Here is a 24,575-nt window from a genome sequence, read left to right on the forward strand (position 1 = left end):
TGAGACAGAATCTCATCACAAAAATGAAGAGCCTGTGTTTTGAGCGGGAGAAAGCCCCCGAGGCTTTACAGGAACACAAAACATACCACAGGATGCTGCTGGCGTTGGGGGCGGTTGCTAGGCGACTGTTGGACGCTGGAAGGAAGGAGGAGGCGGATGATATTGTCATGAGGTTGGAGGGATGGCTTGGATTGCATGGTGAGGATAACTCTTGATGTGTCTCTGTGACATTCGTGACCAACTGGTGTTATTCCGGGACAAGCCGAATATCGGTTACGGAAAGAGGCGAGTGGCGATGAATGCCTCTGTGAGTCACTGCTGGTCATTGGTGACTGATTCTGTTCTTTACAGATCAACTGACATTGCCTGAATATTTATGTCTGCAGTATACATTTCATTACTTTCATCACGATCTTGATCATGTTGTGGATTACTTGTCTGCACATCTTTTCTAGATCCCTGGCTTTTCCGCACAAAGCGATCCACCATGACAGAAACTGAAGTCCTTGATGACGACCGCTGGAGAGTTATCTTACTGGGATCTCTGGGTAATGCCGGTCTCGACCAATCATTTGAGATGATAGTGTCACATGTCAACACAACCAACTCTCAGTGGGTGAAGCGGGCTGGGATACACGCCTTGAGGAAGTACCAGCATGAAAAGGTATTAAAACTATTAGTCATTTGACACACGACTTTAACACGATAATGTTAGATAATGTTTTTATTTATTTCATATTTTAATATTTGTAAACAGGAGGCACGGTATTACTTTATTTATTGCACATCACTTGTTCCAGGCAGCACATCTGATGCTGAAGACAGCCCTGTACGATGACGACGAGAAGGTGCGATATGAAGCCCTGCTACAATACCAGGCTCACCCAAAGGCAACAATCGCCCCCCTGTACAGGCAACAAGGGTAAATGTTTAATACTATCGCGTGTTGAACCTGTATCATGGTATCGTAATATGTTTGTGAACAGAGCTTGTAGTCAATGTGATTAGAAACCTCTAATTGACCAGTTAGAAACGAACATTTTCCTAAATCAAGGTAGAATATACAACCACAACACAAGAAAACATATATACCTTTGTTTGTGTGAATATATGCAGTACTGTTACCTAACTAACATGTTCCAGTGCCGTAAATGGATCCGTATTTGAGGTTGACCCTCGTTATGTTGGAATCCGGGACACTGAGGCACACGACCGGCACAGAAGGGGAATCTTTGATAAGCTGAAGTTCACACTGGCATCACCAGACGTAGATTGGGTGAAGATGATTGGTTCAACAACCATTGGTGCTTCCTTTGGGCTGACCATGAGCAATGCTTTAGACTTCCAAATAGGTATGTTCGGGTCAGTGAGGTAACAGTAAACACCGTTTATAACGAACACGCATGTAACGAACTGTTTTGTGTTGTTTTTGGCCACTTACTTATATTTTAGTCAAAATGCGTACGAACAACGGTTAGAACGAATTAAAGTTGTTGTTTCTTTTGTTTTGTTTTTTATTTGTTCCCATGGTTACAAAGTCAATAACAAGGGTATATGGTAGCAACAGACACAGAAAAGGTGAAGATACATTGCTGTAGAGATGTAATAATAATTAGTTGCTGAATATTGGGATGAGTGAATTCCATTTAAGATTGAATTTTTCGATTTCATTGTTTCTCTTTGAAATAAATTTTTCTACAGAAAATATCTCTTTTAATACCTTTTTATAATTACTGAATTTTGGAATTGATTTTTTTATATTACATACATTGATATGTTTTTTGGCAGATATAATGATTTGATTTAGCAATACACCATTATGCAATGTACCAAACCAAATCAAATATTTTGTGATGTTTGTTTGTCGTGGTAAATATTTATTAATCCAGAGTTCTAGATCATTCCAGAATTTCATGCTTTCACAGTATTCCCAATAAACATGACAAATGCTCTCAGAAACATCATTGCAAAACTACATAAATCATTGTCAATCAGGTTCAATTTAAAACGAATTAAAGTTAATGGTACCTCTGAGTTAATTATAACCGCAGTGTCCTGTACATGCCCGTGTTTCATATCCATCTGGTTCCAGACACGTGAGATGATACATAGTCATTGTTTACGATATTCATCACACCATTGTCTATGTTTCAAAATATCGTTATTTGTAACCAAAAAGCTATCACTGAAGCTGAAGTAATCCAAAAAACACCAATAGCAATCAAATTCTATACACCGTAATTTCTACACCCGAAAACATTTTGCAAAATATTCGCCTCTTGTTTGAAAAATACGGTTAATTCATTATAGTTTACACAGCCTGGAACGAGCAATATCTTCCATGCAGACATATGTTACATGCATCTACATATTACAGAGCCCCTGAGTGGACACATGAGAGTCAACATCCACGATGAAGCCTACGCCCGCATCCACCTTGGTTTCATGGGCTTTAACCTTGATTTCTTCCTGGCGAGGATCTGCTTCAAGGGAGGATCTGCTTACAACCTGAACATGCTGCAGGTGGGGTGCTTTAACAAGTTATTTGTCGAGCCTTTATTAGACCATCTTCGTGCCACTGCATGCCAGGTACCTCATATATCTGATGCTCTAAAGACGTTAAAATTCTTCTTAAAACGTATCTCAAGCTACAGTAATAACACCGGTTGTTCGTCCCTGCGTATCTACTCAGGGTAAACCATGATGGTACTAGATTACTTGCAACCGATGAACGGGTAAATGGCTTAATCTTCTCCAATGCTATGTCCCTTGTCCACAGCCGCTAAGCACCATTTCTTATAATGTGAGTAAATGAATATGGTCTTACACCGCGTTTAGCAATATTCCAGCAATATCCTTACGGAGGAACACCAGAAATGGGCTTCAGTAATTGTACCCACGTGGGTAATCGAACCCGAGTCTTCAGCGTGACGAGCGGACGCTTTAACCATTCGGTTACCCCACCGCCCCTCTCTTATAATGTGTCTGTGATTAGTCGTACTATTCTTGAGGGGCATTTGCGACCATGAGCCAGTGGTTTTCTGAGGAGCCCAGATTTCTGAATTGAAATTTGAAAATGATTAATAGCCAACATGCAAACAAGATTTATACCACATCGTAAAGTATGTCATCATTTGCAGCCAACTTTGTCCTTCATGAAACATGCCCAGGTGCACACTGTATTTACATCTTTTTGTCCCTTTCCTTGTTACAGGAATACGGCGTGGACAACCTCAAGAAACTGGTGGAACTCTACGACGCCGTTAAAGGTGATGCAGCTGGAGCTATAGGGAAAGGTCTGGATCTCTTCCGGGACATTGTCAGTGGAGAGTTCTCGTTTGCTGACATGGTAGAAGGCTTCAGGCGGTCACTCGAGGAACTCCCAGATAAGGTGGAATTTTGTTCATGTTGCACATTGCACAGCGATTGACTGATTGAGTAAAATAAATGTAATTCATATGGAGTAATGGCATTACAGAATAGAGAGAGCCTTTATACTCGTGGTAATTTGTTATGCCCTGCTCAAATTGTATTTCTTTAGTGGCGTAACATTTCGTAAGAATAACGATTGGGAGCTTTTCCACATTGACAGTAGTATGGGGATCGTTACTACTATTTTCTGACTGGCAGTGTCGTTGATATGTATGTATATATATGATATGATACAGGTTGTCAGTGTCGGGAAGAAGGCATCAGATGCTATGGAGGTCCTTGGCCAGCTGGAAGAGAAGCAGTTGCCTCCCTTCGCTAAACCTGCCAGGAACGTTGTGCTGAAAGTCACAAATCTTTACAATGAAATTAAGTCATCGGTTCTCAGCTTTTACAACGTAATTACACCTTAATATTGCTTCAAGGGATGTTCGGTTATAATGTGACACTTTAAAATTCCAATTTTAGAACCATTTTAAAAAACTGCTATATAATGTACGTATGTGTGTGTGTGTGTGTGTGAGCGCGCGCGTCTGTCTGTCTGTCTGTCTGACTGTGCTTGCCTGTGTTGGTGTGAGTGGGTGTTTGTTCGTTTATAAGGCATTATATGGCATAATGTTACCTCAGTCAGACAAGATGGCTTTTCGTCCGCCTTGCCCGAGGATTTAACGCCGCTACAGTTATATACAGGGCAGCTCAATATGGGAGAAGCCGACACCGTAGCCAAGATCTTAGCCGTTTTCACTTTCATTGTTGAAGCACATGAAAATAAATAGTCAGGTTTAAACCCACTATCAGCAGATCCTGGTGCAGAGTACCCTGTAGGTTAAGAATCATCTTAGCTGAAACAAAAAAAACTATTGTTTCATCATTCAACTGCATTTCTGCATTGATCCAGACTCGATTTGTCAACGAACAACATCATACAGCTGCAATACTACTGATACAAATATATACACCTCATATTGTCACAATTGCACAATCGACTCTGCTTTAACCAGAGATTTCTTCTGGATGTGGAAAGGGTTTTGTCGCTTATGTTTAGTAAATTTCCATTGTAGCTTTGAAGCTGAAATTATCCATTGATAAGATGTAAGAAAATATGTTTTTCTAAATAAATCATGATATTATTGTGCCGCCCATTTCAGCAACTGATGGAGACAGTGACGATTATAATACCCAGGGCAGGGAAGATGATCTATAAGGCTATCAAGGCTATCATTGACAGCTTCAGGACGTTCAACAAAGACCCCAAACAGGCCATTTCTACCGTCGCTGGCAACGTCATCACGTGAGTAACGTCATCGTGTTGGTCATTATGTCCCAGTCATGCAATTGTCAAATGATCAGTTCCATATAATGATATTGTGGCCACAAGGAGTAGATATTGATGCCTTTTGTATTTCAGCATTGGTCTAGAAGTCAGAAATCTGGTCAGTGCCATAAACAAGACCAAGCATGCTCTATTTGCCACCATCAGTAAGTTTTTTAAACCAAACAAAATTAACGTACAGTTCATACCTTAAGTAGCTCTGCGTAATATCACGTCCTATGTCTTTGGCGCTGATGCTGCAGAATACAAGAAGATACAACATAACATCATCTTCCAGGAACTTTCATATATTTAGTTGAAAGAAGTATAATTACGTTTGCGTTACTTTACCCGTGTTCATGTGAGACTTGTCACTTTGGAATTTCCTAATGAAGCATTTACGTCAAAATGTTTTAAAGTTTATGTAAGCCTGAACTTAAAATCCAGTTTGCACACCTGGATTAATGCTGTACCTCCAAACGAGCAAATATACAAGTAAAAAAAAAATGTAAACAAAAATACGAAATTAGAGACGTTGTTCACCAAAATGATGCAACAAAATCTCCGCCCATTAATTGGCATCATTTATAGGCTTCGAAACACCAAGAACTGTAAATGCCACGAAATCGCAATGTGTTTATAATTGATATGAACTCTGTTAAAAGTGGCACGATGCCCTTGTTTGTGTTTAACAGAACAACCTCCTGACTGGATGGACCTTGGTTCCAAGGTGGTAGAAATAGTGGAGGCGGGGACTGAAGCAAAGGCGGCGCTGCAGCAAGGTGGGGAGAAATGGATCAAAGAAGTACTCAAATGGAAGAGGGACCCTGTAGATGAGTTTTCCAACGGGAAGACAAACATGGTGAGCATTAATTGACGTTTCTTCAGCCTTTCCCGTGAAGATTCAGATTAGAATTGATCTTCAACAACCCATGCTTGCCATAAGTAACGACTTGAGGGGATCGAGTGGTGAGACTCCCTGTTTGGGTTGATGGTGTGATGTCATTGTAACCTAATGGTTGATGGTGTGATGTCATTGTAACCTAATGGTTGATGGTGTGATGTCATTGTAACCAAATGGTTTGGTGTCATGTCATTGTAACCTAATGGTTGATGGTGTGATGTCATTGTAACCTAATGGTTGATGGTGTGATGTCATTGTAACCTAATGGTTGATGGTGTCATGTCATTGTAACCTAATGGTTGATGGTGTCATGTCATTGTAACCTAATGGTTGATGGTGTCATGTCATTGTAACCTAATGGTTGATGGTGTCATGTCATTGTAACCTAATGGTTTGGTGTCATGTCATTGTAACCTAATGGTTGATGGTGTCATGTCATTGTAACCTAATGGTTGATGGTGTCATGTCATTGTAACCTAATGGTTGATGGTGTCATGTCATTGTAACCTAATGGTTTGGTGTCATGTCATTGTAACGTAATCGACGGTCATGATGTCAATAACTGGATTGTCAGGTCTAAATTCGAATATTTACAAATCGCCATGATATACCTGGATTAATGCTGATTTGGGCGTTAAACACCAACGTCTTTAGCTACTAAAGGGACAGGACTGTCTAACGTGAGTATTTGGCTGATTTCACGTCCTTCGGATTGCTGTTTACTCTTCAAGTCATCGGTTTGTGTCGACGGTTGGATTCATTTACTAAAATAGTTGGAATGTTGTTGACCGGAGCGTCAAACATTCATTTAATCGCTATGCACTGATTCTGGAAACGCAAATCAAATTTCTTCTCTTTTTCTTTTATCCGGGGTAGAATAGGTCTTCAGCAACCCATGTGCTTGCCATAAAAGGCGACTATGCTTGTGGTAAGAGGCGACTAACGGGATCGGGTGGTCAGTTTGGCTGACTTGGTTGACATATGTCATCGGTTCCCAATTGCGCAGATCGATGCTCATGCTGTTGATCACTGGATTGTCTGGTCCAGACTCGATTATTTACAGACATCATCGCCATATAGCTGGGATATTGCTGAGTGCGGCGTAAAACTAAACTCACTCCCTCACTCTATGTTGCATGGATTATACATAATTGTACCGATATTTATTTTACAGACTGAGATGAGACAGGAAGTTGTGACCATGATGACGGACATTGTTGATGATGTTCTGGCTCCTCTTGAACCTCTGAAAAAACTGGGAGGGGAGTTCTTGGACACTTTCCAGAAGGTGGTTGAGCTCGCCAACAGCGTGAAGGAAGCTTACAACACTCTGAAGGAAGGGTGAGGAGTATTGCATCAAGGCTATATACGACATTTACAACAGAAAATTTTGAAGGATTTTCTGGGACAACAAGTTAATGCTTTTATTGTGCAAAGGCTTAACATTAAGGGTATTTGTTTTTCAGTTTAGTACAAAGTAGTATGTGGATTAATGATCTGAAAACGAAACGGCCGTCGTCTTGTCTTTTTTATTGTTGTGGAATCCTTATTCAAAGTTCACACAGTTAGTGAGCTATAAAAAACATATGAGGGAATATGTCAATGGTATCCTTCACACTAGTTCCAACCAATTCTGATTATCTGGCAGAGGTCAATGAGAAACAGTATGTTTCCGGTCATGTGGCCCTCCTGTATGTATTCCCCCATATATATTGGGATATACCTTCAGATACCGAACAGCCCGCTCTCTTATCGACCGTGTTTTCGGCCCCAAGTGTGACACGGATTTCCCCCGAACTCTCCGACTCGCTGGGGGTGGATGCAACGGGCATGGCAACTACCCATCTGAACTGAAAAATGGAAACGAATACGTGCATGAAGGAATAGATGTGACAATATCTACTGGCAATGACGTAAGCAACGTTGAGCGAGCATCATATTCTACTTATGTGCTAGGGATGCCACTTAGTGTGGATGGATAAACATTTTACATTTTAAAATATATTTATGAATTGAGTGAGATGGATTTTGTGCCGCTCAGTTTTTCTGTTCCATCATGAAATCTCAGCTTGATCTTTGAGGAAAGCCCGAAGCAATGCATTTTTAAACATATTCCACTTTGGACAGTCACAAGCATGTATCTGGTAGAACCTTGAAATATTATCAGGTTGAATAGGACATTCGGCATTTTGGAATTTTTGGAACTCTCTACGGTGACCAGCGACAATTAAGTCACTACAGCTACTTTGGCCGATCTAGAGTCTGCTGGGTTTGGTATTGACACAAATGTACGTCCAAACTTTAGTCAGACATGTTTTTTAGATCTAAAAATTCTTAAATCATCTGTATTGAAGACAAAAAGCAAAACACCAATTTGGCACTATATCCAAAGTGTCTCACTCACTTACTCTCACTGGAGGTATCTGCAATGTGTCGGCAGGTTGTGGCTCCGTTTGGTGGCAACATCATGCTCTCCGACAACCCTTATGAGGTCATCATCATGCCGAATGCAGGATCTTTGATGGAAACTGAGGTTATCATCACTAACATCGACCCCGACAGTTCCTTAAACATACAACACCCGAGTGACCCTACTTATGTCGACAATCCAGTAAGTGGTGAATTGCATCATGCTGTAGACATTAAACACTTTCAACAGGGACTTAAGTCATATCTTCGACCAGCACGTGGCTTTCCAGCCCACCAAACTACAACGGCGAGATACTGATGTACTGACTACGTGGTGCGTGGTCCTGAGCACAGAGCTCAGGTCACGAATCAGTTGAAGTAAAGCAACGTCGAGCTTGGACAGTCCTTGGATGGGTGACCGTGTTTGGCACCTTGACTCCTGAGTTTCTAGGACTTCAGTCCTGCCCCACAACGAAGCACATGTGATACATGTGGTCTCACCTTAGGCAAGTGAGGTTGTTCAAATTGCCTCTGTTCACCAAGCAGAAAATGGGTACCCGGTTGGATAAAGTCATGTGACTATAACCTTCTTGCACCTAACAGGCAGCTTGGGTTATCCGGGGTAATAAGAATCAGATTCTGATTAAGCGCCGCGAGCAATCACTTGGTGTTTGGAAACGTGCGCTATAGAAGATGACTTATTATGTATATTTTTTTATGTATGGATGGAAGGCATGTACTTGCTACTGTACATGGTTAGCAGGCAAGTATCCACTGCAGGTTCCCTAGGGTACCACAGAAAAGGCCTCGGCACTCTTTTACTAGGTGGTCACACATTTTACACATTATTTATTAGGTGGTCAGTGTCAGTTCATTTGAATTTGATTGCGTGTGTCGCACCCAGCATTAGTCACAATAGATAAAATAATTGTTTTCTGGACCTCAATTCGGTAACTAGTATTCCGCCTTGATACCGTTGTTGAAAGCGGCGTAAAATGACAACACCTTCTTTCTCCAGCTGTCAATGTCAACATCAATGTAATCATCAGAGCGTCCAAAATATCTGCCTTCCTGTCTTAGACTGAAAGTATGTAACTAAACGTCCCTTATTGATATTTAACGTGAGCTGTTGACAGACATCGGCTTACGACAAAGCGAAGACTGTAACAGTCTTTCTATATGTTACTTCAACTTCCGTATTGTTTTCTTGTGGCATTTCTTAATATTCATCATCCAATAATAACGTTTGTTATAAGAAATTAATGTCATTGAGTCAAAGTTTAGGTGTTCGTGGAATTGTATAGTCAATCCATTACCTGAATGTCTGGCCCAGGTGAGTGCTGGACAGAAGATAGGCGTGGCTGCCAACTCCCCGTGTGGGGGTAACGAACACATCCATTTCTCCCTGAGACGGAAGGGAGGCTATGTGGATCCTACACACTATCTGGGGTCAGGGTACCGAAGATTCCTGTGTGGGTGCAAGAATGTGACGACTACAAGGTGGTGTTTAAGGTAAAAGTCCATGATAAAAAGGGATACACCCACGCGTGCGTGCTTGTGTGTGTGTGTGTGTGTGTGTGTGGATTTGGTTGTCTTGATGAGCATACAGATGGTGTCAAAATATAAACACTGGACAACTGTACGTTTAAACTGAGATTCAGGTATACGGTCGATCAGATATCGTTCAATACAACGCAGAATATTGGAGCGACCTCCTCACTGTTTCATATCTAGATATATGCAGATACACTCACTCAGAATGACGAATGAATATGGACAAGATTTTCTAGTAGCCATTGGTGTCTGCAGCATCACAGAATACGCTCAGGGCTACAGCATTCACGGACTTCGTAAGGCTTTTCAAACGTTTCATGGCAGACATGTGGACAAATCTGCCACATCAGTGACCAGAACGATGCCCGATATAAATTGCATATTTCGGCTTGTCCCGAGTGTTGCTGAATTTGTTCAAGTGAACACTCGACTTGTCTGTGCATGTGTTTATGTACTTATGATTATTTCAAAAACAAACTCTTTCACATTTCTTAAGTATTTTGAGGAGTAACACACCCAGGTGGAACCTGCAATCACAAGGAAATGCAAATGATTAATTATATATTGTAACTAGTTGTCATTTATTCAGTTCGAGACTTTAGCTGAGGACTGCATTGTGTGTCTGGGCGGTAAGAAACTCGACGACACCAGCCCAGGGAGACAAGGAAGTGACATTGAAGATCCCGAGGACCTCGAGTTCTCAAAAGATCCGTCCTCAGTCGTTGACGCTGAAAATGGTGTGTTACATTTTCAGTTTTGTGGTATTGTCTTTTTTCGTTCGATCACATCGGGCTGGTATTTCATCTACATGATTTCTTTTAGTGGCAGTTATGTATATCAAAGTATTGAGTTATAATATTGAACAAACTGTATGGATAACAACTTACTTTTTTCGTTGATTAATTTTTTAAGTTTGTTCAATACTGTACTTCCCAACTTGTAAAATGACACTCAAAGAAGTTAAGTATTGTGTTGTTGGACAGCCATTTACAGAGGTACTGCCCGGCCGTGACTGTTATTACCACAGTATCAGTTTTGGCAGTTGTTGACACACAGTTTTGTTTTGCGATCAACTTTGTGTCATTCTGTTGTTTGTGGGAGCTGTTTTGTTGTGGATCAATATGTCGTACCGTGAGTGCGTGACTCAGTAAGGAAAGTACCGTTAAACCAGCAAATTGAAGCGGCATCTTGCTTCATCAGGAAAACCTCTCCATTTTTTGTCAGTTTTGCCTTGCATCACCCCGGGTGTTTAGATTAGGGAATATTTCTGGGAGATACATATATTTTTGTTTCAGAAAAGCCTGATTCCATGTTCCAAAAGATGCTATCTCGCAAGCCACAGATTGAAGAAAAGGCCAAGGCAACTAAAGATTCCGGTAAGCAGACTTTAGCAATGTACAGATTAGCAAATGGCGTTAGATATTTATTTGTATAACAGATCAGTAACACTGGGAGGAGGATGTTTACATCTAGTGTTCAAGTGGACTGCTCTACACAGCACGAACTCTCTTGTTTGTTGCATAACCAATAAATAAAAGCGATTTTTATTATTTACAACTGAAGAGTTGTTGATGAACTTGAACTTGCATGTTCCTTGAATTTGGAGTGTGTATTTGATGTTATCCGGAGGAGTGCATGTGTCATGACCAAGCACAAAGTATGTTGAATAGACAAACAATGGAGCAGGATTCACTATATACAGTCAAACAACGTCGAACGGACGGCTGTGACGAAGGAAAGGCTAGGCCCCTGCATGTTCCTTATTCAGCATTACTATTATTCATATTCAGTTGTCACGAACATCGGATACCTTGAAGAATTTACATGTGTCCCTTCAACTTCGACCCAACGGTGTTTGACTGTATATTTATATTCGGTCACTGAGAGCTCTTTAAGTTGCGGGGGCGGTGAGGTAGCCTAGTGGTTAAAGCGTTCGCTAGTCACGCTGAAGACCCGGGTTCGATTCCCCACATGGGTACAATGTGTGAAGCCCATTTCTGGTGTCCCCCGCCGTGATGTTGCTGGAATATTGCTAAAAGCGGGGTAAAACCACACTCACTCACTTTAAGTTACGAGACAGACATGACGACTCTGAGGCACTGACATCAACCTGGAATGTGATTGTTTCACACATTGACGTAACATGCTTCTGTGACAACTTGCCCTGTATAATTAACTTAACGTGGCAAATGTAATTCTTGTTTTCATAAATATTTAACATCTTAACTTAACATCTAATTCACAAGGTATCCATTTCCTCAATGTAAAGTTTGGTTCCAAATTTCAAAGAAAAGTTGGAACGTCTGTCAACTTATCAGAGAACATACCATTAATTTAACATTGCGACATATTGCAAAGTATTTTTCTCTCATTAACAACCACTTTTGTGACGGAGAGGAGAAAACGAGGACATCATCGACCTTATCATAAAAATAATCTGTTGCAGCTCTGGCAACCCTTTTCCAGAAGGCTGGTGCTTTTATGGAGAAGTTTTCCATTCGTAACCTGAAAATGGGGACTATCATGGATCTTCTTGAGATTCTCGACCTTGACGAGAGTCAAGAGAAGATGACCGAGGTCATTAAAACTATAAAGGTATTGGGATTTTATTTCTAGCCTTGTGTAAAACGTTGTAACCTTGCATATTCTTCATGCGTGCACAACTATGTTATTGGTATTTTATTGGCACAAGGAACTGATCAGTTAGACTCAAATTGACTCAGTGTCATTGAGCTGCATGTCTCAGTATTGTGTCGAACTACTTTACCCGTGCTTGACCATCTGTTTCATAAAGCAGTTTCCGTGACTGACCATGACTGACAATCTGCTGTAGGTTTGAAAAACCTGTGTCAAGGTTGGCCATCTGCTACAAAGCAGTGTCGAAAGACCTGTGTCAAGGTTGGCAATCCTTATAATGTAGGGTGAAACATATTTGGTGATCTGTCACAAAAGCAGTGTCGAGTTATCTTTACTATGCTATAAAATAGACCCGTGAAGACCCGGTGTAGAATAGGTCTTCAGCAACCCATGTGCTTGCCATAAAAGGCGACTATGCTTGTCGTAAGAGGTTACTAACGGGATCGGGTGGTCAGTTTGGCTGACTTGGTTGACACATGTCATCGGTTCCCAATTGCGCAGATCGATGTTCATGCTGGTGATCACTGGGTTGTCTGGCCCAGACTCGATTATTTACAGACCGCCGCCATATAGCTGGGATATTGCTGAGAGATGCGTAAAACTAAACTCACTCACTCACTCACTCATACTATAAAATATGTCATAAAGTCACGACAGTCTACCTAAAGCATGATTGGCAATCTCTTTCATAAAGTGGTGCCGGTCATCGGAATTGTGATTGATAATCTGCCAGTATCGATCTACTGAACAGTTTGACAATCCTTCTCGTAAAGTCTTGTCGAACTATCTTTAGCTTTAGTAGTATATACAATGGGGGTTCTGGATCACTTTCAACCAAAGCCTCTGCAAAGCCTTATTTCACAAGTAAGGCTTTGGTCGGGCCCTTAGCTCTTGCTACCATTACCCCTACTATGAAAAAGTTTGGGACGATAGCGGTTCTGGATCACTTTCAACCAAAGCCTCTGCAAAGCCTTATTTCACAAGTAAGGCTTTGGTCGGACCCTTAGCTCTTGCTACCATTACCCCTACTACAAAAGTTGGGGGATGCGAACGCACCTCCTAGCCGCGCTACCGGGGGCATGGGGGAAGTAACGGGTATTGCCCCATCCAATACTGGGCTGCGTCTAACTATGCTATGTTTACCTCGATGAAACAGTTTAATGTGAATCGCCTATGATCTCTTTGGTGTTTGTAATAAAGGCTTGCCGGGCTTTTTTCACACCTTGTTCTATGTACTTTTTTTTATCATCCTCGCTGATAGCAGACTTACGAGACTTGGACCGAATCTCTTGTTTCATTTCGTTATATTTTGTGAGTTCAGAGAGGATTGAACGAAATTCCTCCTCTGAGATCTTACTGTCAGTGAGTGCAGTGGAAATACGCTCACTTACTGTGTTCAGTTTTGCTTCGGCCAGAACCCTGATCTCGTCGTGTTTCAATGCCTTACGATGCAGTCTACGTGATGCCAACTTAAGCACCAACCCTAACACCCCTGCCACCCCAGCTGTTATTTCAATACCTAGTACTATAGGTGCAGCCACGATGGTAGCTAACAACCCAACACCTGCCGCTCCCAGCCCCATGCTGGTTGCCATAAGGGCAGCGTCAGCCCCGTCCACGATATTGAAAGCTCTATGGTACTTTTTACATAGTGCTTTACGTGTGTCGCGGTCTTGCTCTAGTTGACGTTTTACATCACATAACTGCCTCAAGCGGAACCCGTCTACGGTTTCCAGGGTCTTCGCTACTTCCTCTATGACTGGGTACAGCCCCATCCTATAATATATATTACAAAAGATATTTTAATTGAGTATCAGTTAACCTTCGGCTAATGTACTTAAAGCTGATATAACTTAGATTAGTGTGCACGTAAAAAAACGGGGTCTTAACTCTACTTCCATTAAAGAGCCCAACACCATCAAGGCTTGCTACAGGTATGTTTCCCGATACCTTAGTAATACGGCAACGTTTGCCATTACACCTGGCTTCCCAATTTATGACCATATCGGCCATAATGTGAATATACGCCCCAGTCGCCGGGTTATCTCCGAGATAGACATCTATGATGAATGTGTAGTTTTCCCTGACATTTCTAAAGACCTCTTGGTGATCAAGTAATTTGATCCCTATCTTCACCTTCTCCCTGGAAGTTAACATGTTACCCGAGTGGTCTGGTATTGGTGTGATATATATATTAGGTTTTGGAAATATCACTCCATCTATAGGTGGGCCTTGGGGTTCCGGAACGAACGATCCTATAATTATGCCGTTGTTCTTAAGCTCGGAGACAGTACTATCTTGTCTCAAGGTGATATAAGGTGCAGTGAGGGTTAAGTTGAGTAACCATTCAGGCTCTTTAAAATCTGATAACGACACCCGCCTATACACGTTGTCTTTGAAGTGTAGGATGTATAAGGTGTCTTCCTCACCAGGCTGATCGAATCCCTCCGTCCCCCTAGGCCCTCGAGTGTGGGCTTGGGTAGATGATCGGCCATTGCTGCCCGCCTATACACGTTGTCTTTTAAGTGTAGGATGTATGAGCCACCTTCCTCACCAGGCTGATCGAATCCCTCCATGTCCCCTAGGTCGTTAAGCGTAGTGTTGGGACGATGACTGGTCATTGCTATAATACTATTACGATATAATTTCCAACTGGTTTTCTGATAATAGGTCAGGGGTTAACTTTACCCCCATGAAGTGTATGTTGTCAGGTAGGAAGATCTTGGTTAGTGATATAGTGTTTTCCACGATCACGGTGACACCCTGCAGACTGGTGTTGGAGCCGACACCCACCCGCACGTAAACTGTGCAAACGTGATACTGGTGTCGTTTCACCCACCCAAGTTTGATCCCCTTCACGATCTCGACATCATTCCCCGATGGTTCCCCTAGGTAGACTTTGATGATCAGTGTTGAGTTCGCCGGTAGACTCTCTAGTATCCTGACCACGCCTTCAAATTCAGACACCAACTGCAATGTCACGTTTTGCATGCCCGCTTTACTCGATAGCATGTGGGCTGCCATACTGGCGACTGGGCTGATGACTACGCTACGTCTCTGAGTCGGGACGTAAGCCACGAGCAGGGTTCCGTTGTTAACGACTTTGTTTAGGTGGTTGTCTTTGTTATCCGTGAACACGTAGGGGGAGCCGAGCCTAATATTGAGAAACCAGTCGTCTTTATCTGGTATCAACACCCACTTGTCATCTTCGGTGAAGACGAGCATATATGGCTTGTTTCGGGCGACGGTAGTGCTCTCAACATCGTCTAAGTCGAACAGTTTGCCCCCGAACGATGGGTATATTATCCAATTATCATTACCGGTGGTGACTAGGGTGTACTTAGTGTTGACTACCGCTCTTGAGGTATCTACTATATCACCTAGGGCTCCACCGGAGGGGACTTCAACGCGTTTGTAAATGTTGTTTTTCAGTTGCAAGGCGTACAATTTACCATCTACTCCGGGAGCGTCGAAACCGCGTGTGTCCCCGAGGTCGGAGATCCCCACATTGACGCATTTTTTCACCCCGGGCCCTTGTGCGCTGGTCATTTTATGTGAAGCGTTAAGCTGAGGTATCCTATATTCACGGGATTATGATTTATATCTAACACCGATATTATCAGCTCAGGTATGTTGCCCTGAGTCAACCTCTTATACTGCCGCGGTGAAAACGACTCGGTTCTACCGTCGTTGTATTTCTCCGTTTTCACCGGCACGGCTCTCAGTATAGTGGAAGGGTGACCCCCTTGAATGTTGTACGTTGTGCTCACCTGACCTAGATGAATGTACAGCTCTCGGTACGGTACTAGGTCGGGTAACTTCGTGCCTGTGACGGTTGTTGTTGGTTTTATCTCGTCAGGTGATATACCGAGTGTCTTCGCCAATGGCCGGCCGAGCCTCAAGGAGTTTCTTCCGTTGTTGATTAACACCACTGTGCCGTTTGAGTCGTTCATCTTGAGTTCGGCTCCCAGGGGTTTGAAGACCTCATCGCTTAGCGAGCACACGCTGTAGTAGCCGTCAGTTATCTGGCTGCGAGTTCCACTAACGAACAGCTTATTGTTGCTGGCGTTGATGTTAGTCCATTGCGGTAGGTAGGTGATATCGCAGAGTGCGACTTCGAGTTGACCGGACGTATTATCGATCGCGTGCGTCAGCTGAATGGCCTCACCGTTCGTTATTCCTGGAAGTGTTATGTACATGTTAGAGTATATATGCTCATTATATAATAGTTTTAAAATGTATTCCCAAGGAGGAGCATCCTCGCAAGGAGTGTCTTACTCCCCTGGTGTGTTTTACCCTAAACTGGACATAGATTTCTCACCCATGAAGATCGCGGTTGCTGATGGGATGTATTTCAACGCCCAGCTTTTAGATGTGTTCAGCCTGTATAAATTTTCGGTGACTAACGCTAAGGTAGTTCATGCTTGGTTCAACAACCCGATGCAGTTCTGGCAGAATCAACTCAACTTCGCCGTGTGGTGCGCTACAACGGGGTGTGGTGTGACATTGACCGACACTCGGCGTGGACCGCTGAGTCAGTCTGTGTTCAAGTTCCACGTGTACTACCAGGTCAGGCGTATCCTTAAAGAAATCAGCGTCCCGCTCCCACAGGACAATGCATGGAACCCATTAAACAACAAGTACGATAGGCGAGCCTATGAACGTATTTGCAACGAATTCGAACTAAACCCGAAGACGGATTGGCGTTTGCCGGGGCCGAACCACGGGTTGGGTATCCCCATCGTTCACCAAATGCCCCTTGTGGAAGCCAGCAAACTGCTGGTGAAAGATTGGGGATACAAGTCGTATCATCTCTTCACAACCAACGAGTGGGATGACCGTTACATGGCTTTCAATGCCAACAAGGAGTACAGAGTCTGGAGGTTTGATCAGGGGAGGGGCAGCGGATGACTGGGAAAAGTTTATGTTGGACACGTCGAAAGGGTTTACTCGTGCCGGCACTGAACGCTTAAACGACTCGATTCGAACGTACGTGTGGGCGGTGTTGGGTGCGCAGACGCAAACGCGTTCCAGTATTATCGGTAAGGGGACTGCTTACGACGCTCAGAAACAGTTCGTTGTCAACGTAGAGGATGCTATCAATGCTCCAGTTGATCTCCCGAGTGCCATCAAACGCTACCAAGACGTGTTGGAATATGCCAGGTCGAAAGTCGACTACGTGTTCGACGTGGGGTTGTACATGGCTCCGAGTGATATGCAACTGAGAGTAAAAAAAGTGGTGGGCTACAACAACGAAATAGTTGTAGCCACGGCGGACCAAAAGTTGGGCATCAACCTCGATGTCAACGTCCCCCACGTCCCACCACCCACAACCGGTGAAACGGGTATAGTAGCGCCACCCCCGGAGCCCAGGGTTCAACATACACCCCCTGTGGGGGTGGCCCCACACGTTCTGGAGCAGCACATCGATCGTAAAACAGCCCTGGTGGTTGGTGGGGTAGCTTTGGGGCTTATTTGGTTAAAAATTTCTTAGCCGCTACGTACACCAAACCCACCATGGCGACAATGGCTGCCCACAGGTTTTGACTAAGCCACGTGGCAGTTTTAGCCAGAGCACCCAGCAGCCACGAGACGATGCTACCCAGGATGCCGGGTAGGGCTTCGGCAGCCTTACCAGCCAGTTTAGCCAGGGCCTCCCCGAGGGATTTCAGGTGTTTTTTAATCCAGTCTTTAACATCCCCACCACTTGGTGGTGTGCCGCCACTTGGGGGTGTGGGCCCCCCACTCAGTGACACCACCAGGGTTGATATGATGAAGCCCAATGCAGTCAGAATGCTGGCGATGGTGATGCCTTGCTCCCGGAACAGGATCCGAATCCTGTCAGCTAGCGTGGTGTCTTCATTTAGGACTCGATCGATGGTTTCCCGTACTCTACTGATCTGTGATCGGAGGGCTTCCCGGTTAGAGGAAGCGGATTCCAACCGAGTCCGTCTCTCGTCTTCCAAGTTTTTTATTCTCTCCTCGATACGACGTTTCATATCACCATCCGCTTCGGTGAGTTTTATTTTCTCGCGAGCGATGTGCTCATCGATTTCATTAAGTTTCCCCATGTTGTTCACGAGTTCTCCGCGTACATGTTTTGTTGTTTTCGTCTAGGCCTCGCAGTTCCCTCAGGGGAAATTCGAGACCCGGCAAGGGTTTGTCATGGTACGTGGTCAATAGTTTTTCGATACTGTCTGACGTTTCTTTAGCATCCCCAGTATTGGCCCTGGCTGCTTGCAGATCTTGGACGGCCTTCGGGGGAAGCTTTGGACGCGCTACCGTAATCTATGAAGCCTAGTTCATCACGGATCAGCTGACCCCATGGCGACTGGTGAGTGTTGACAAAGCATACGGCTCTCTCGCGCTTTTTATGATATCGACCTCCGGTGAGCCTTCAATCGCAGCGTGCCCTTCTTATCGACTGTAAACTTGGCATAGTCCCTTCCCAACGGCTTGATGTTGTCTCTATTTTCAACTGCGTTGTAATAATCGTCGACAGCAGGCTGTACAAGTTCAGTACTTAAGGGGGTAGTGAATGAGGTGTCATCCTCGAATGCCTGGGCACTATCATCCCACATATCATCCATAGGTATGTACTCTGCCATTATTTAGTATTAAAATATATTTCATTTATATAACAATGTACGGTAGAAAACTAGATCCTTTCAGAAGATCAAGAGAGCCTCTAGGCGCCAGAGCCGTGCGCCAGTCGGTGACCATCACCAACAATCCCAGCAAGATAGACCAGAATCAAACTCTGCTGGTTAGATTCCCAAACCTTGGCGAGAATGACCTCATTGTACCAGGCACGGTTCGACTTGGCGTTCAACCTCACGTTGACCTCCACCAACGACAAACGTGAGCTAGTGCGGAACGTAGGTCGAGCCATCATCAAGAAAACCACCATCAAGATCAGCGGTAATGAGGTGCTGAGCATCGACGACAGCGACGTGTTTCACTGCTACGGGGATCTCTGGAAAAGCGAGGGAGAACGTGTCAATGACGTGTACCAGGGTATCAGCAAATCAACCCGGTCGCGCATAGGGTATGCCTTCACGCAAGACCAGCTAGACAAGATCACGGACGGTGAAAAGGCCATCGCTCAAGCGTACGGGAACCGGTTCTGCGTGCCGCTCGACTTCGAGTTGCTCACGGGCACGCGCCGTTTTACCAGGCCGCGCTGGGTGATAGGCTTGAATACGAGCTAACGTTTAACGACTACAGCAAAGTAGTGCGTACGCCGAACGGTGATGAGGCCAGTTACGCCATAGACAACATCTCTCTGGAGTTCGACATGGTCACTAGCCCAGAGCTGGCCAGGCAGGTTCGAAGCCAGTACTCTGGGAAGATGGCCATCCTGTACGATCGCATACTGAGGCATAGATCAGTCGTGCGAGATAAGAGCGACACTGTGTGGAATATCAACCTGAACGTGCCAGCGATCGATGAAAGGCATCCTGGTCGTCCCAGTGGAGGATTACGAGCCGTTCCGGAGGGACAGCGAGAAGTTTTTCAACCCCGAGATTGAAAAGGTGGAAGTGACCATCGAGGGCGTGCCCAACCAGCTGTTCAGTCATGGTATGAGGCCATACCAGCAGTGGGATGAGATAAAAAAGCTACCGAGCAAACAACACCACATAACCAAAGACCTGGACCTATCCTCCGTGAAGATCGGTGAATACCTGACCACCAAGTACGCCCTATGGTTGGACATGCGATCCACGGATGACGATAAACTACACGGTAGCGGCCGTCGCATAGACAATGGCAGCGAGGGGATTACTATCCAGATTACCAAGAAGGCTCAACCCGCTGGTAAGTTGAAATTATATCTGTACGTTATTATGGACGCGCAACTTAATATAGACAATGGGAGATTCGTGCAAGCCATCTACTGATGGCAGTAGGCTGCCTGCCAGCAAGATATTGCTACCCCGCGACCCACACTGTGCCATAGTGTGTGGGCAGACTGGCTGTGGGAAGACCGTTTTCGTGTTGGATATGTTGGAGGGTTACTACAAGAACGTGTTTGATAACATCGTTATCATGTGCCCTACTCTGAGCATGAATAAAACGTACACGGAAAGACCTTGGGTGATGACGGACCCGGACGTACACAAAGTCGACCCGGGAACACGCCTACAGGACTGGTTGAAAGCTCTTCACGAGAAATTTAAAGGGGAGTCTACACTGTTCATACTGGACGACTGCAGCGCTAATCGCGAGATAACAAAAAAGAGAGACATGCTATCGTACCTGGCCTTCTCCGGCCGGCACGCAAATCACAGCGTCTGGGTACTAACGCAGAAGTTCAACTCGGTGTTGAAAGACCTCAGGGAGCAGACGCGATGGGTGGCCTTATTTCACTGCAAGGACAGGGATTCGTTCGAGGAGTGTTTGAGAGAGAACGATGTGATGAGCAAATTAGAACGGGAACGGGTGAAGAAACAGCTCGCTGAAACTAAACATGCTAAGCTCGTGCTCAAGACCGACCAACCAGTAGCATATAGGGTGTTTTAGCTTAGCAATGCTTAGCAAAGCTTAGCAAAGCTTAGCAAAAGCTTAGCATTTAGTTATAGCTATGGTATTTGAAGTGTTCGTCGTGTGCAACTTAACCTTCATTTCCCTGTGTTTTGCCTGCATTGGGTATTATATAGTTAAAACTAAATCTTACTTGTTATATTATAAGATGGAGTGTGAGGAATTGCTCGAACAATTGTTGGTACCCCAAGTGGACGATGATAAGCGAGAGAAACTGGTGGCGTTGGCTGTTGGTGGCAAAGCCAAACATTACTTTGGGGAGTACACGCCAGATAAAATTCACAAAATGTCAGCCGAAGAAATCGATAAGCTGTACGCTAGATACGAGTCCCGGCTCGGAGCAGAGATGACAAAGACAATAGGATCGGCTATGACCCAGATATACACTGGTATTGCGGCATACTTCCTTCCCATTCCCCCGGAGCGCCGACTTTACCTGTGGGAAGACCTCGAGAAAGACCCTTTTATCGAGCACGCCTTGAGCTCTATTAGCTGCGAGCTGTACCACAAATATGGTATGTTGTTAGCCCCGGTGACGGCGGCGATTATTACGGCAAAGCATTGCCAATTTGAGAGGAAAAATAATAATAATAGTATAGATGGATGCACAGGAGGAAACCCCACCCCAACAACTGGAGGAAACCCCCAGGGAGGTGAACCCTCCCACGTTGGGGAAACCCCAACAACTGGAGGAAACCCCCAGGGAGGTGAACCCTCCCACGTTGGGGAAACCCCAACCCCCTACAGTAACCAGGCAGAAGAATCCTAAGAGAGTAGCTGCCGGTAAAAAACGGTGGTGTAACCAACATAAAATTATCAGGGTGACTCACCCGGAGCGTCTCTTGTTGGTTGTAGGCGTAACTGCAGCCGTGGCTATCTCGTGGCTATATAAACGACACAGTGAGGGAAACCCACACAGGAATCCTAAGGATTCCGGTGATCCGGTTCCCCAATTAGAGGTCGACCCGCACATCATGTTATAATTTAATATTTTTATATCATATACATAATGTCTGAGGGGAAAACGTTCGTCAACGACGCATACCACGCCACAGTGGTCGCCAGTCTAGCCGTAGGATACGCTCGGTTGACCAAAATGGTGCTTAAACAACCAACTATCAAGCTAGATTTCAACCTGCAGGATATGGGTATGCTCATAATGAACCTTGGTATGGCGATGGCTACAAAAGACATCCTAGTAAAACAAGGGATACTACCTGAAAATATTATGAAGTAAAGATGGCCACGATAGCTATGATGGTCGGTGGGGCGTTAGTGAATGCCCTAGCATTTTCCGGGAGTAATTTCCTCTTCTCGAAACTACGAGAGTCACACGCGGCTGAAATACAGGAAGAGAGGAAGCGGCATAATCTCGCTATTGAGAACTTACAAACAGCACAGGCTGAGTACGCTAAAAAAACGCCTCCAGAGGATCGATTACATTAACGAACAACTCAGGCGTGAAAACCATGCCGTTCAAACATTCCACGATGTCGATGACGCAGCGAGACAATACTACTTATTAACTGGTAAACGATTGGAGCCACTACAGAAGCCAACACTCGCTCAGTACTACACACCATCCAAGGGGCAAATGGACCGTGAACTGACTTTCATAGCGCTGGGTATAGCAGCGACTGCGTTGGTTGCCAAACAATTAGACTAAATACCCATATAAGTATGCTAAACATGAGACCTGCTCCATACCGATGCGAATACATACTTATGGGGAAGACCGAGGCCTGTGGTAGGAAATGCAGGACTCAGGGGTACTGTTGTTTCCACATGGGAAGCCCTAACTACGTGTGTTCTGTGTGTGGTATAGGGGTTAAAGGGCACTACTGTCTATGTAAAGCTCACGGGGCGAACGTAGTCAGACATCACCTCATCTACGAGAATAAAAAGGCCTACATAAAAGAACGTAGGCGACTTCTCAAGATAGCAGAGTAAGGCTACAGTGGCCCAATTAGAGATTATACACACATACGTATAGCTATGTTTGTGGAAACTGAGCCCAGGGAAGGTTGCCTGAGCAGCTGGCAGATGGATGTGGGGAAAAGTATAGATATTAGTGTCCTCAAACCCATGATTATTAGGGAACTATATAAGGGGTGCTCGTTTACAATCATGGTAAAAGTAGGGTTTGATGTGCCATGGGCTGGGCACACTTGGAATTACTTTGATGGTGGGCGAGTAGATGTGCATGGGGATATAGATATACTTGTTGACGACTCGTTGCAAGTAATACAAAACACCCTACTATGCTGCGCATATTCCGGGGTGGGTTGAGGGAATAATCGATAAGGTGTATCTTGATTTTTTACCTTACGGTGGGCCAATTAGACATTGGTTCTCTTAGGTGTGTACGCAACTATGACCACTGTTGGTGAACTTAAGCGGGTCGCCAGGCAGCGAGGTGTGATCGGGTATTCTCGAATGCGGAAGCCAGCATTGTTGAGATTACTAGGTTTAGAAGCCCCTCCTACGGTAAAACAATTAAAAGCTCAAGCAAAACAGCTTGGATTCACGGGCTATTCAAACCTGGGGAGAGCCGGGTTAATCGCATTGTTATCACATGCCCCCGTAGCAAAACCTCCCACTGTAAAACAATTGAAAGTTCAGGCACGTGATTTGGGGTTAGGGGGATATTCCCGAATGAGAAAGCCACAGCTTGTAGAACTGTTACGGCAGAATAGAGCTGTCGACCTACAGTTCGTGCGCACTGAGCGTGCTGTAGGCAACTATTTGAGAGGCTGGCGTATGCATGTTGATAGGAACATAGATATCGCAGATATCAAACCTCTGATAGCTGATAAGGTCAACCAGGAACTAACCAGTCTAGGAAGTATCAAATTTCAAATCACAGTTAAAATGTCACTCGATAAGCAGGTGGGGGGAGGTGTCACTGAGTACGTTCAGCCTTACTTCCGGGGTAAACAAGAGGTCGTGACCCATATAGAGACCATTGACGCATCAATCGATACTAGTTTTCAGCAGATAAGAGAATACCTAGAACGCTACACACACTTGGGGTCCGGGTGGACTGTAGATAAAATCGATAATGTCTATCTAGACATAGCTAACTACGTGCCGTTCAGAGGCGGGTCATACCTAGACTTGCCTCCCTACTATAGGAAAAAACATGCCATAGTCAACGTCAGGAATAGAGGAGACGATTGCTTGAGGTTAGCTATCAGGTCAGCCTTGTTTCCAGCTGACACTAATTCGAACAGGCCTTCTAGTTATCCCCAAGACGATGGGCTCAACTGGGATGGTATAGATGAACCCACCCCCATATCCCAGATAACTAAAATAGAAAAACAGAATAATCTAGCTATAAATGTCTTTGGGCACGAAGGTAACACAACAATAGTGCACAGGGTCAGCCCAGTGGTGGGGAAACGTGTTATCAATATATTCATGATCCAGCGAGGTGACAAGTACCACTACGCTTGGATAAAACACTTTAGCAGGCTGTTGTATGACCAATCGGCACACAGAGAAAAGACCCACTTCTGCGAACGGTGCCTACATGGCTTCACACGAGCTGATTTATTAGAATCCCACCGGGAGGATTGCCAAGGTGTGGGGCAGACGGCTATACGAGTCGACATGCCTAAAGAAGGTGACAATATCCTAAAATTCGGTAACCACAAGAACCAAATGTCTGTGCCTTATATCATATACGCCGACTTTGAAGCCTTGGTTAAACCAGTTGTTGAGGATACCCCAACAGTTGAGGCTGTTGGGGGTACCCCCACCACACTCAAAACACAGGAGCATGAA

The 24,575-nt window shown here is 44.5% G+C and overlaps 2 protein-coding genes across 2 annotated transcripts in view; both read left to right on the top strand.

Moving 5' to 3' along the window:
* The first annotated feature begins 14 nt into the window (after positions 1-14).
* The window catches only part of LOC124271858, a 30,396-nt gene continuing 5,835 nt past the window's right edge, over positions 15-24,575 (top strand). The window contains exons 1-17 of the mRNA XM_046707011.1: positions 15-198; positions 456-664; positions 801-922; positions 1,144-1,352; positions 2,378-2,523; positions 3,215-3,391; positions 3,669-3,827; positions 4,578-4,720; positions 4,838-4,908; positions 5,437-5,603; positions 6,820-6,986; positions 7,375-7,558; positions 8,086-8,256; positions 9,388-9,566; positions 10,198-10,345; positions 10,904-10,984; positions 12,055-12,203. Coding sequence (XP_046562967.1) covers positions 24-198; positions 456-664; positions 801-922; positions 1,144-1,352; positions 2,378-2,523; positions 3,215-3,391; positions 3,669-3,827; positions 4,578-4,720; positions 4,838-4,908; positions 5,437-5,603; positions 6,820-6,986; positions 7,375-7,558; positions 8,086-8,256; positions 9,388-9,566; positions 10,198-10,210 — 2,292 coding nt within the window. The 5' untranslated portion in view covers positions 15-23 and the 3' untranslated portion in view covers positions 10,211-10,345; positions 10,904-10,984; positions 12,055-12,203. The remainder of the gene's footprint in view (positions 199-455; positions 665-800; positions 923-1,143; positions 1,353-2,377; positions 2,524-3,214; positions 3,392-3,668; positions 3,828-4,577; positions 4,721-4,837; positions 4,909-5,436; positions 5,604-6,819; positions 6,987-7,374; positions 7,559-8,085; positions 8,257-9,387; positions 9,567-10,197; positions 10,346-10,903; positions 10,985-12,054; positions 12,204-24,575) is intronic.
* Positions 10,930-24,575, top strand: part of LOC124271844 — a 74,026-nt gene continuing 60,380 nt past the window's right edge. The window contains exons 1-2 of the mRNA XM_046706995.1: positions 10,930-10,984; positions 12,055-12,203. Of these exons, the coding sequence (XP_046562951.1) occupies positions 10,930-10,984; positions 12,055-12,203 (204 nt within the window). The remainder of the gene's footprint in view (positions 10,985-12,054; positions 12,204-24,575) is intronic.

Source organism: Haliotis rubra, unplaced genomic scaffold, assembly GCF_003918875.1.
Source record: "Haliotis rubra isolate DU_JTF1 unplaced genomic scaffold, ASM391887v1 Scf164, whole genome shotgun sequence".
Taxonomy (NCBI): Eukaryota; Metazoa; Mollusca; class Gastropoda; order Lepetellida; family Haliotidae; genus Haliotis; species Haliotis rubra.